Source organism: Eleutherodactylus coqui, chromosome 1, assembly GCF_035609145.1.
Source record: "Eleutherodactylus coqui strain aEleCoq1 chromosome 1, aEleCoq1.hap1, whole genome shotgun sequence".
NCBI lineage: Eukaryota > Metazoa > Chordata > Amphibia > Anura > Eleutherodactylidae > Eleutherodactylus > Eleutherodactylus coqui.
The window spans coordinates 216,129,672-216,143,163 of NC_089837.1; the positions used below are offsets into that span (position 1 = coordinate 216,129,672).

At 42.5% G+C, this 13,492-nt stretch overlaps 1 protein-coding gene across 1 annotated transcript in view; it reads right to left on the reverse strand.

Annotated features, from left to right (window-relative positions):
* Positions 1–7,969, reverse strand: part of THEMIS (thymocyte selection associated) — a 55,843-nt gene extending 47,874 nt beyond the window's left edge. The window contains exon 1 of the mRNA XM_066590837.1: positions 7,841–7,969. Coding sequence (XP_066446934.1) covers positions 7,841–7,934 — 94 coding nt within the window. The 5' untranslated portion in view covers positions 7,935–7,969. The remainder of the gene's footprint in view (positions 1–7,840) is intronic.
* Between the last annotated feature and the right edge of the window lie 5,523 nt (positions 7,970–13,492).

The window sequence follows — 13,492 nt, forward strand, 5'->3', positions numbered from 1 at the left end:
ACCTTGCGGATTTCGTGATATGCATGCAACTTGCGAGGTTTTGTAGCCCATGTTTCCCTATGGAGCCTTCCTCTCTGCTGCATTGCACGAAAATGCAGTTTTCATGCGGTGCGATGGACCTTTGACAGTAGGAAATCCTACTGTCAAAGCCATAAACTAAGGTCTAGCTGCAGTAAGAAATAAAAAAAATAATACATCACCTAAGAGGCACTGTTATCTCTGGCACGGGTCTCCCCTGAAGCTCCCCAGCATTTGCTTGAAGTCTTCTACCAGCTCATCCTGGATTAGAGGATCAAAATCCCTGCCTCCAGGAAGGACTGGCTGTGATTGGTTCACAACCTCTGTGGCTCAGCCAATCAGAGCTAATGCTCGATGACCCAATCGCAGCCATTCAATGAATGAACAAATGGCTATGATTGGTTCGTTGAGCAGCAGCAATTATTGGTTGAGCCAATCCAGGAAGGTCTGGCAGAAGACTGTAGACAAGTGCTGAGGTGAAGAGAAGATCCATGCCAGAGATGACAGTGGCTCTTAGGTGATGTATTTATTTTTTGGGTTTTTTTTTTACTGCTGCTAGGGCTTATTTTTGGATTAGGGCTTATATTTCAAGCCCCCCCCCCCCCCCCCCCGAGAATCCTTGCAGGTGGTGCTATAAAGTCACGCGACTTTGTGGTGCCACAGTATCACTGCCAGAAAATGCAGCGATATCGCACAGACCAGCAATGCGATATTCTTGCGGTGAAATCGTGTCGCACATGTTTAACTGACAGCCAAGCTCTTGCTCTAACGGCCGGGATTAGAGAAACCTCTGCTCCTGGTCATTTAACCCTTTAGATGTCACAGTCAATGCTGACGATAGCATGTAAGTGGTGATAGAAGGAAGTGGCTCCCTTTGTCACCCATCAGACTCCTGCAACAAGATAATGTGTAAATGGGTTGTCAAAACACAAAAACGAACCTGTGGCAAGATTGTTTCCAACCCGCTCCCTCAATTAAAAAATAAAAGGTAAACAGTAAATTATATATTATACTTTAAAATCACACAATTAAAAAATACAACTCATTAATTATCTGATTATGTTGACTGGAAAACAAAAAAGACCTAGCTCTTGGAATGTGTTGATGAAAACGCTGAAAAATCACAAAGAAGCTAAATAGGGTGGTCACTAAGGGGTTAATATATTTGTCCTTAAGACAACAACAACTAACAATTTTACAATACAAACTAATGCCTAAATCAGATACCATGTTTTGGCAAAATATCAGAAATGGTGGTTACAGAAGTAGTTGCTAGATTATTCCTAGCTAGGTGTAAAGGTGACAAAACCAGCATACCATGATCTATAGAGAAAAAACGGCTGGTCGGCCATCCTATTCTGCTCAGCACAAATGCCAGAAATGAATGGAAAGCTGCTGAAATGGAGTTTTTATTGGTTTTCATTTTTGCAGTGAAAGTATATGTGTCACGTCACTGCCAGCACACCTTCACTCCTGTGGGTTCTATCCTGACCAGCTAGGGTTAAAGGGGTTTTCCAGTGAAATACTATTGATAACCTATCATCAGGATTGGTCATCAATAGTTGATCAGCTGGTGTTCGTCACTTGGGATCCTGACTGATTGTCTGAGTGGGCGCATGCTTTCACCACTGCAATAACACAGAGGTCCCTGCGCCGACTCCTGTGTAGGGATCGGCGCTTGTAACTGCAGGCACAGCTTTCATTGAAATCAATAGGAGTCAGGCCTGCAGTTACAAGCGCCGGCCACTATAAGGAGGTTGGCGTAGAGGCTTACGCTCTGACCTCTATGTATTTGGAGAGGAAGTCTCTGCACCTCCCATGTGGCTGGTGCTTGTAACTGCAGGCACAGCTCTCATTGATTTCAGTGAGAGCTGCGCTTGCAGTTACAAGTGCCGGCCACTACATGGAGGTCAGCACAGAGGCTTCCGCTCTGACTGCTGTGTTATTGCGGCACCGACAGCATGCGCCCGAGTGTGGGCCCCCAGCCAATCAACTATTGATGACCTATCTTCTCTATCCATATCTTCTCTACCGGCTAGTTAAGGTTAATTAGTCCTGCTGCTGTTAGCTGAGGTAGTGGCTGGTGATTGTCAGCTCTGTTAGGCAATCAGTTTCTTCCCATTCCTTATATAACCTAGATCTTTCTGGCTGGAAGTCAAGTCAAGTAAGCTTGCTCAATTCTCCTGTCTGTCTGTCTTGCATTCTGTATTCTTGCCTTTTACATATTGTCAGGTTCTGTTTGTCCCTGGTTTTCTGTACTCTGGCTCCCCTCTGACTTTGGAACTGTCCTCATGAAAGTTGTGTGGTTGTCCCTTTTGGGACGGGGGCTCTGCTGTAAGGTGGGTTCTGTTGGAGTTCAGAGTGTCCCGCTCTGATTTCTACCTTTCATTTCTGTCTGCTCCTGCGTCTAGCCATCTTTGTGGCAAGCTAATATGCCTGTCCTGACTGCTCCAGTGCCAAAGCGCCACATGGTTTTGTCAGCAGTCCAGGATGAACATAGCACTAGTGCTATATATATATATATATATATATATATATATATATATATATATATATTCTGAATAAAGCTTTCAATGCAGATGTGAATATAGCTTTAAAGGGGTTGTGTCGCGGCAGCAAGTGGGGTTATACACTTCTGTATGGCCATATTAATGCACATCGTGCATTAAATATGAGCCATACAGAAGTTATTCACTTACCTGCTCCGTTGCTGGCGTCCCCGTCTCCATGGATCCGTCTAATTCTGATGTCTTCTTGCTTTTTTAGACGCGCTTGCGCTGTGCGGTCGTCTTTCTGGTGAATGGGGCCGCTCGTGCCGGAGAGCTGGTCCTCGTAGCTCCGCCCCATCACATGTGCCGATTCCAGCCAATCAGGAGGCTGGAATCGGCAATGGACCGCACAGAGCCCACGGTGCACCATGGGAGAAGACCCACGGTGCATCGTGGGTGAAGATCCCAGCGGCCATCTTGGTGAAGGAAGAAGAAGGAAGAAGGAAGACGTCGCAGAGCGGGGATTCGGGTAAGTAATAAAAAATTTTTTTTTTAACACATCCTTTGGGGTTGTCCTGCGCCAAACGGGGGGCCTATGGAAAAAAAAAAACCGTTTCGGCGCAAGACAATCCCTTTAAGCTGAGCCTTATGATCTGAAAGAAAGCAAAACAAATCATTTTTGGCCTATTGCAGCTATTTTTACCTGGCGAGAAAATTTTTTCCCTGAACCCCACAAGACAATTAAAAAAAACTTTCCCTCGATCAATTGAACATTAACAATTAATTTATCATTACATTAATGAAAACACTAAATGCCATTAGTCATGATATAAGCATCTAGCCACTTTTTAATGCTGTTGTCCTATCTACTATTACTAACCCTTGTGGTAAGTTATACTTAAGTCTGATTGCTCTAACTGTAGAGAACACCTTGCTATATTAATTTCCTAAACACCTGTCTTCTACATGTAACAAATGTCTGCAGTTTTTTTCTGTACAGTTCCCAAGAATTAAATAACTCATCTTTTGTATTATTTGTTTTTTTGTATTATTTTCTATATTACAGGTTATTAATACATTTGAGAGAAATCTGCACAGAATATCCATGACCTGTCATATCACCATATTAATATAATTAGACTAGACTAGTAATTAGACTCCCCCCAAATCACAACACCTAAAAAAATAGCTGCATTCCTACTTTTTGCAGAGATAAGGAAAGTGAAACGCAAGAAAAACCTCGGTTCCAAAATAACCTCATTAATAAGGTAAAACGTATAAAATTTAAGGTAGAACCTAGAGAAATTTCAATGAAATAGCAACAAATTTGCAAGTAATGTGATAATATGTAATATATATATATATATATATATATATATATATATATATATATATATATATATATATATATATATATATTCAATGCTATTATAATGATTTTCCAAGAAACCTTTCTCAGAGAAGACCATGTACAATGGAAGACAGGGAATCTTAATTGGGACCGGAAGACAGATACACAAAGCAGCCGAGCAGAGAGAGATTTTTGCTGCATGGTAGATAAGTAATACAATTTCTTTCTGAGGACACATTTGTTAACTAAGTTTACAAGAAGTTTAGGCACTGTCATAGCAAAAGCCAGCTGCAATTTCAGTACCATAGAGAAGAAGGGGATATTCAATCCAGGCATTCTTTTCTGAATTTGTTCATTCTGTCAGATACAGTAGAATAAGCTCAGCCATAATAATAGTAATAAAAATGCATTCAGCGCATTTCATGTATATCTATAGCCATAACACCACTGTACTATTCTACAATGAGATCTTCTGATACATCTAACTAATACATCTTCATAAGATTGACTTGTATTATTGTGTGTTATGTTTTAAGAATTCATGATTGCTCTTTATCTTGCCAGGGGTTGTGATTTTTATTATTAAAGCTGTCAGCATTACTACTGGAGGAAAGAACCAGGTAAAAAGTAATGAAGCTTAAAGTGTCTAAATGCAATTGCTTCACTAACTGCAAAAAATATAACTCTCTCCGTCACAGCTACTGCATCCCGTACCCCATAACACTTTATCAGGTGATATTTGTACATTCCACATAGGATACAACAACGGACACATAAAGGGAAATTACACTAACAAAAGGTGTTCTTGAATTTACTTGTGGAGAATGCATTAATTTTACTTCCCCATGCTTTTAATAGTGAGTCTGTGAAATAATGCTCTAACATCGATAAGCAATGAGTACGATTTATGCTTTATAGAACAAAATGTTCTATATGTATAAGAAACAAACAAAAAATATTCCAAAATAAACACGTATCGAGATGAGTTATGTCAGAGCGGGCCAACACTATCCAGCTCCAGAACACAAATTATAATATTGCTCTATATACAGAATAACTTCATTTAGATTCGGTTGGAGTTTACCATCAAGCCCACATTAAAGAAATTTTTCAAGAGAGTGTTAGGACTTGATGTAAACAGGTGAAAACACAGATCCCTTTAATCATGTGTTAAATAATTCATCAGAATAACCCTGTTTATCATCTGAAATTAGCTAAATCAATCAATTTGGTCATTTGTTGCCTCTGAAATTGTGACATTTTCACTTAAAGGGGTTGTCCCGCGAAAGCAAGTGGGGTTATACACTTCTGTATGGCCATATTAATGCACTTTGTAATGTACATTGTGCATTAATTATGAGTAGAGATGAGCGAGCGTACTCGGATAAGCACTACTCGCTCGAGTAATGTGCTTTATCCGAGTATCGCTGTGCTCGGGTCTGAAGATTCGGGTGCCGGCACGGAGCGGGGAGCTGCAGGGGAGAGCGGGGAGGAACGGAGGTAAGATCTTTCTCTTCCTCTCTCCCGCCCGCTCTCCCCTGCTCCCCGCTGCGACTCACCTGTCAGCCGCAGCGGCACCCGAATCTTTAGCCCCGAGTACAGCGATACTCGGATAAAGGACATTACTCGAGTGAGTAGTGCTTATCCGAGTACGCTCGCTCATCTCTAATTATGAGCCATACAGAAGTTATTCACTTACCTGTTCCGTTGCTAGCGTCCCCGTCTCCATGGTGCCGTCTAATTTCAGCGTCTAATCTCCCGATTAGACGCGCTTGCGCAGTCCGGTCTTCTCCCTTCTGAATGGGGCCGCTCGTGCCGGAGAGCGGCTCCTCGTAGCTCCGCCCCATCACGTGTGCCGATTCCAGCCAATCAGGAGGCTGGAATCGGCAATGGAACGCACAGAGCCCACGGTGCACCATGGGAGAAGACCTGCGGTCCACCGTGGGTGAAGATCCCGGCGGCCATCTTCGCAAGGTAAGTAAGAAGTCACCGGAGCGCGGGGATTCAGGTAAGCACTATCCGGTTTGTTTTTTTTAACCCCTGCATCGGGTTTGTCTCGCGCCGAACGGGGGGGCTATTGAAAAAAAAAAAAAACCCGTTTCGGCGCGGGACAACCCCTTTAATATTTACAGCTGTCTATGACTATACCACAAACAGATGGCTGAATTTCAGGAATAAATCCGTCTACAAAACAATGTAATTTGCATTACATAGTTGATATTACTTCTATTACTTGTATGTGGGAAGGTCAATATATTTATAGGATATTGAATTCTGCTAAGACTGTATTCTGCGTGTCACAATCAAAGATTCTCAGGTCTCATCCTTTATGCCAAGTCTGTTTAGTACCATTGAAGGACCAAGATAAAACCAGACCTTACCTACAACTAAAATGCTATTGATTTCAATATTGTGTTATCACATAGTAACATAGTATGTAAGGTGAAAAAAGACATATATGTCCATCCAATTTAGCCTATTAACCCCCAGTAATCACAGATAGATGCCTCCCAACAATGTCATTTTCTGGCAAGAAATTGGAAACTTTAGAAAATTTGAGAGGAAAATTTGGCGGCTGATGTCAGAGTATCTCACATACTGAAGAATCCAAGGCACAGATTTCATCAGACATCAACCACCTAAAGATTTGGTCTATTTTGACCTTCAGAACACGGCAATTATTTTCATTTTTCCTCCCCATATTCTAAAAACTACATCTTTTTTTTATTTTTCCATCAACATAGCAATATGAAGCCTTGTTTTTTGTGGAAAGAGTGGTAATTTTAATGAGAATATTTTTGGGCAAATATACTGCATTGAAGAAACATATACTTTTTTGTAGTGAATGGAAAAAAACACAAGTACTCTCTTATCCTTGCAATTATAACAGGGTAAGAAGCAAGTTATACCTGACCATTGCTGCTGATGGCATTGGCTCAGCTCCTGAACCTGGACCATCCCCGTGCCATATGTATGACTTTTTGCCAGAAAGGCAACCCGCCGACGCTGTATATATGCAGTGCAGAGCGGGAACTTGTTAATGCCCTTGGTAATGCTCTACAATAATATAAGATTCATTTTAGTAAAAAAGATTTATACTCTCACCAAGGTATCTTATTAGTCTGTATGGTACATTAGGTGACCCTGACCATTTCAGTCATACTTCCCATAACTCTCCTTCCTGATTTCTTTAAATCTATCATACATAGTATATGTCATAGATGACATGGCAGATTTTGTCTTCACACCCTTACTGTTTCTTTCTGTAGAAGTTATTACTGCTACAGTATATATATATATATATATATATATATATATATATATAAACAAAGATACACACTGACACTATAAGAGGGAAATCACAGCAGTGGCATCCGGAGATTGCCAGAGGCTTTAATAGAGCGGAGCTCCACTGCAGTGGTGACCGGAGCTTGTCAGCAGCACTGTATAACAGGGATAACACTGCGGTCTCCGCTGCAGTGAAGCTCCTCTGTATCATAGTCACTGACAAGATTTAGACTCCGCTGATATGAAATTCCTCTTTATCAGAACCATTAATAAGTGCTGCAATTGGAAGTTGTAATGCAATCACCAACAAAATGGTGCCACAAACAGAAAAGGAGGTATGATGTCACCGCCATGGAAAGGCGATAGTGCAGATTTATAACAACCATTTAACATGTTGCTCATTTCTACCAGATTTTTAACTCTGTTCTTTCTGATGGGTATAATGGGAAATCAAAAATTGTCATGTAATTTTTCATAATTTCTGAAGAGTGGATAAAAACAAAAATATTTCACCCTAAAAAAACAAATATATACAATTAGTCACTTGTAAAGAAAAAAAGAAAATAGTGATACATTCCTTTTAAGAACCCAGCAATGTAATTATACCCATTTAAACTATATTTTCACTGTGGTTTCCATTGACAAACCCCAGTATGTTAAATAAAAGGCCCAATTAATGGTTTCTCAACATTACCTCCATGATAAAATCCAGATTGTATCTGCAGGACCCTGGGAAGAGTTTTTGGATCCACGGACTGAACGAAAGCCTGAAGTGTAGTTGTCATCATCTAAGGCAAGACATAAAGTCAGGTAGAAGTTTTTGCACTAATGCAGAAAAGGTGAAGTGCACAATATCCAGCTACGGCAATAATGCTTGCTTTTTAGAGTTGCAGACAGGAAGAGGCTTTGTATGTCACTGACTGATGTAGAGTTCCTGTTCTTCAACACTTCACAAACTGAGAAATGAGTTCATCCAACAGCCCATCATTGTGAGCATTTCTCATATGTCTGGTTAAATGTCTTTGTGATTAAAATAGCATTATAAGTCCCTACAATAAGTGATGCTCATTAACCTCTCAAGCTGGAAGCTGAAACACAATAGTGAAAACACATTTTATCTGTAGGCTTATATATTCTAAATATCCTCATTTAGTAACATATTCTACATTTTCATTGCTAGGTAGATGTCTGTCAAAAATATAATCTGATGTGTAACATATTTTGAATTGCTGCTTGGGTATAGTAATTGTCATATTGATAATCTCCCTTAATGAACAACAGATTGGAACCAAACAGCATGCATCACTGTTCTTGTAGTTCCTTCAATATCACTTACTATACCTGTTCATAGACTTATGCAGACATTTATCTTTTTTCATGTAATGAATTTGCATTGTGTCAGGCAGATGGATGTGGATTCGCCTTGCCACACACTGGTTTGGCTGTGGGCTACCTTTAGTGGCAGCACATGGGGAACCCTGATATTCATGATTATCCCCTCCAATTGGGATACCAGCTTTGCCGTGCGGTTCCCAAGCAATTACATGCAAAGACAGTTCCCATGGTGTGGCTGCTAATGCTGTACTGGGCAGAACCGTGGTACCTGATAGTGTGAACAGGAAAAAACAGGCTAGAGGTAGGGCTGGCAGTACAGGGGCATAAACTAGGTCTCGGCTGTAGGTCAGGGAAGGCGGCAAGCAAGAGCAGACTCCAGAAAACCAAGCTAAGCTTGGGGAGCACAGAAATCAAATTTGTCAATAATCAGGCAAGGGTCAGCTTCATTAGCTTTATTAATAGTGTGAAATAGAACAAAGAAAGGTATAGTGTCCAATCAGGGTAGACAACAGCTTGAGGGTACATTCACACATGTGAGAAAATCATGCTAGCTTTTGTGCATTGCAAGATTCTCAAAACATGCACAAAAATACTATCCATTATTTACAATGGGTATACAGTGGTGCCTTGGGTTAAGTGTTTAATTCGTTCTGTAACGAAGCTCTTAACCAAAAACACTTGTAAGTCATATCAATTTTCCCCATTGAAATGAATGAAAAAGTCATTAATCCGTTCCAGATCGCAAGCTCTGCCATTGATTTCAATGGGGATGCCACTGTCCCCTTCAGGGAAGGGCTTTAAATATAAGCCCTTCCCTGAAAATCATCCCTAGCTGTAGTAAAAAGTTTTAAAAATTATATACTCACCCGTCCACCGCTGTCGGGGCTCAAATGTGTCTAGCTGCTGTTTGTACTCCCTGCGATGCTCTGAAGCTTTTCAGCAGGCGGAGATTTTAAATCCCTGCCTGCTAATAGGGCTGCATCTGATTGGCTGAGCACTCAGCCAATCAAAGGTAACACTTAGCCATTTATTGAATTCAGAGTGCTGCCTGTGATAGGCTGAGCACTGTGACCAATCACAGGCAGTGCTCAGCTGTTATTCAATGAATAGCTGAGTGCTGCCTGTGATTGGCTGAGCGCTCAGCCAATCAGACGCAGCCCTTTCAGCAGGCGAGGATTTTAAATCCCTGCCTGCTGAAAAGCTTCTGAGCAGTGCAGGTAGAATAAGTGGCGGACAGGTGAGTATATATATTTTTTTATTTTTTACTACAGCTAGGGATGATTTTCAGGGAAGGGCTTATATTTAAAGCCCTTCCCCGAAAATCACTGCAGGGATTGCCAGCAGCCCATTGTATTCAATAGGGTCGCTGGCAGCGGCCCCATTGAAAGCAATGCTGCAACGCAGAAGCAGGCTCGTAACCCGAGTTTTTGCTCTTAAATCAAAGCAAAAATTTGGGAGAGAGCCTGCTCGCAAGTCGAAAAACTCATGATCTGAGGTACTCACTATCCAAGGTATCACTGTATCAGAAAAATCACAGCATGTTCTATTTCCGTGCAAATCTCCCACTAGCAAAAAAAAAATCTGCAAATGTGCGGTTTCCCACACATCGTGCAGCACACGAACAGAAGTATAAAGTGTGCTTACATTATCTTGCACCGATAAAATAAAAAGAATGCGGATAAAATGACTATATATGGTCTCCAGGAAACGCTCCCCCCCCCCCCCCCCTTCACTACAAGGACATCTCAGTCAGGGTTTATGCTGCTGGAAGAGCTTCAGACTGTTCTATTAACTCTTTGAATAACACAAATGATCTTCATACATTCACAAGCATCTTAGTATATAGGGGGATATAGAGGGATCATACTATATAGGAGAAGCCACAGAAAGAGTTCATAGTATTGTGTATAGGAAAGTCACATGGGGCTTATAGTATATTAGGGGGACATAGCAGGGTCATAATATATAGGAAGAAAAAAAAAATCACAGAAAGCAGCCATATACTTATTGATATACAAGGGCAGGCATATACATCACTTATCCCCCAACATGCAGACAGCCAAACTGCTAAATGGAGGAGCAAATTACACATGTGAGAACACTGATGAGCAGCCAGTCACAAACCATCCTTATGCTGAGGTGGTGGTGCTATATGTACTGCACCATGCATGCTTACAACCTATTAATGATGCCATATATCAATCCAGTGGGTTGTTCTGCACCCCATAGGTAAACCAAAACGGCACTGGCACCCTGGATTCCCCCAGCATTCAAAGCTGCACTGTATGTTTCTGCATTCAGTAGCACTGCTTACAGCAGATATCCACTTTACACACCACTTGCACTTTGCAGCTTTGTGTGCCATTCGCCTGTGAATCCTGCACCATATGTGGCTAGCCAAGGTTACTCACCTCTTGGATCGCCAATCTTTCTGTTGGGAATGGGCACCTGGCATGCACAAAAACTCCAGAGACAGGAACTTCTTTAAATCTGGTGCCTGCCAGTTTTAGTCCACATCACAGCAAACATGAAAGATGCAACAGCAAACTTGTACAGTACATAATGTCCAGAGTTCATAACCTACAGGGTCTCCATCACTAACCTCACCAAGGGTGTCTAGAAGGCATCCTTCTCTATCAGACAGGTGACAGCTCAAATTGGTCTGTGCCAGACCTCAGGCTCCCAGTCCTGATGGATGGCTGCTCTTACAGCCTCTCTGGCTTGCAGTCAGCTTTCTCCGCCCTGAGTGTGGCAGGAACTGATCCTTTTATCTCACCTCCTGCCACACCCACACCCACAGGTCTATCACCCTCTGCAGGCCATTCTGTACACCACACTCCTACACTGTACATAAGTTGAAGGATAGACACTATAGGGCAATGGCTTATGCGCTCACCTTTTAAAGCTGTGCAAGATATACAACTGCTACTTAAAACTATATAAAAAGCTGAGGCATTCCAGTATCCAGGAAATTTTGAAAAACAGTAAAGAGTGATCATTAGGGTGCATTCATACGAGTGCGTATAATAGGTGTGCACAAAACCACATACCCATGTACGTGCGCAAACATGCGTGAATGCAGGTCCGTGCAACATTGCTTTCAATGGGACTGTGGCTACTGCCGGCAGCCCCATTGAACGCAATAGAATGCCAGCAACCCCTGCAGTAAATTTCAGGGAAGGGCTTGAAATATAAGCAGCTGTGGCAGAGGATTGCGATGTTCACCCATTGCTTTCAATGGGACTGGCGCTTCTGCAGTCCGATTAAAAGCAATGGGCTGCCGGCAAGCCCTGCAGGGATTTTTGGGGCAGGGCTTTAAATATAAGTCCTTCCCTGAAAATCATCAATAGAATGTGTTAAAAATAAAAAAAATATATACGCACCTCTCCTCAGCTGCTGGGGCTCAGGCGCGTCCAGCCGCGTCTTCTCCCTGCACTGCTCTGAATCTCTTCTTAGCAGGTGAGGATTTAAAATCCCTGCCTGCTGAAAGGGCTGTACCTGATTGGCTGAGTGCTCAGCCAATCACAGGCAGCGCTTGGCATTTATTGAATGGCTGAGCACTGCCTTTGATTGGCTGAGCGCTCAGCCAATCAGATACAGCCCTTTCAGCAGGTGAGGACTTTAAATCCCTGCCTGTTGAAAGAGATTTAGAGCAGTGCAGGGAGAAGATGCTGCTGGACGCGGCTGAGCCCTGGCAGCTGCGCAGAGATGAGTATATCAATTTTTTTTATTTTTAACACATCTGTGGATAATTTTAAGAGAAGGGCTTATATTTAAAGCCCTTCCCCGAAAATCCCTGCAGGGCTTGCCAGCAGCCCGTTGCTTCCAATGGTACTACAGAAGCGACGGTCCCATTGAAAGCTAAGGGAAAACATTGCAATCCTCTGCCAGAGCTGTGACAGCTGTGGCAGGGGATTCTTTACTCCCTGTGGGGATTAAGAAATCCTCTGCCACAGCTGTGGCAGGGGATTCTTCACTCCCCGCGGGGAGTCCTCTTGTCACTAAACAGTGTGACAGTGCTGTCACAGTGTTCAGTGATTAGGGGACTCCCCCAGAGGTGTAACTTGAAGCTTCTGGGCCCCAATGCAAAACCTATAACAGGGCCACCAACTATAATGCTTTATTCATAGTACTGGGCTTCCTATATGGAGAAGAGATGCTTTATGGGCCCCTTAAGGCTCCTGGGCCCAGGTGCAACCGCATCCCCTGCATCCCCTATAGTTACGCCAGTGGACTCCCTGCTGGGGAATATTGACACGCACCAGGGACCTATGGTGCACGCATGTCCTATGTTTTGCAGGTATGTGCATTTGCATGCTTGTAAAACACGGACATGTGAACACACCATAGGGAACGAATAGTTCTAATAGATGTGTGCATACACCTATGTATGCACACGCACACACTTGTCTGAAAGCAAATCCATTAAATTTAGATGGCAATTGGAAATGTCTACATGTGATTATCTATTTATTCAATAAAAACTCTGTACATGTAAGGCTTTTCTGGGCATGAATGCCCTTCTTCCAACTAAACAGAAGTGGCATATACTACACACAGTAACAATAAATACTTAAAGGGCTACTCCAGTGAAAACACATTTTTCTATGCCTGTCCCCTTCACCTGATTGCCTGTCATAGGCCTCATGCAGACTGCCGAGTCAGATCCTGCTGCGAGAATTCTTGCAGAGAGCTGCAACCCATGCCCCAGTATTGACCTTATACTTACCCATCCGGCGTCTTCTCTCTCTGCACTGCGATGTGCCGGCTGGCGCACAGCCGCACATGTGCAGTGCAGAGCCGGTGTGTCAGCGGTGATGTTTCTGTATAGGCTCGCACAGAAATAGGACATGCCGCGATTTGTTCACTGCATGAGTTTTCACGCGGTCAAATCGCGGCTGTCTGCATAGGATTGCATAATCTAATGGAATTTCTAGTGGGATTTCCTGCAGAATTTCCGCCTGTGTGCATTTACCCATACTCTAAAGTTCTGTTCTATGTATTCCAGTCA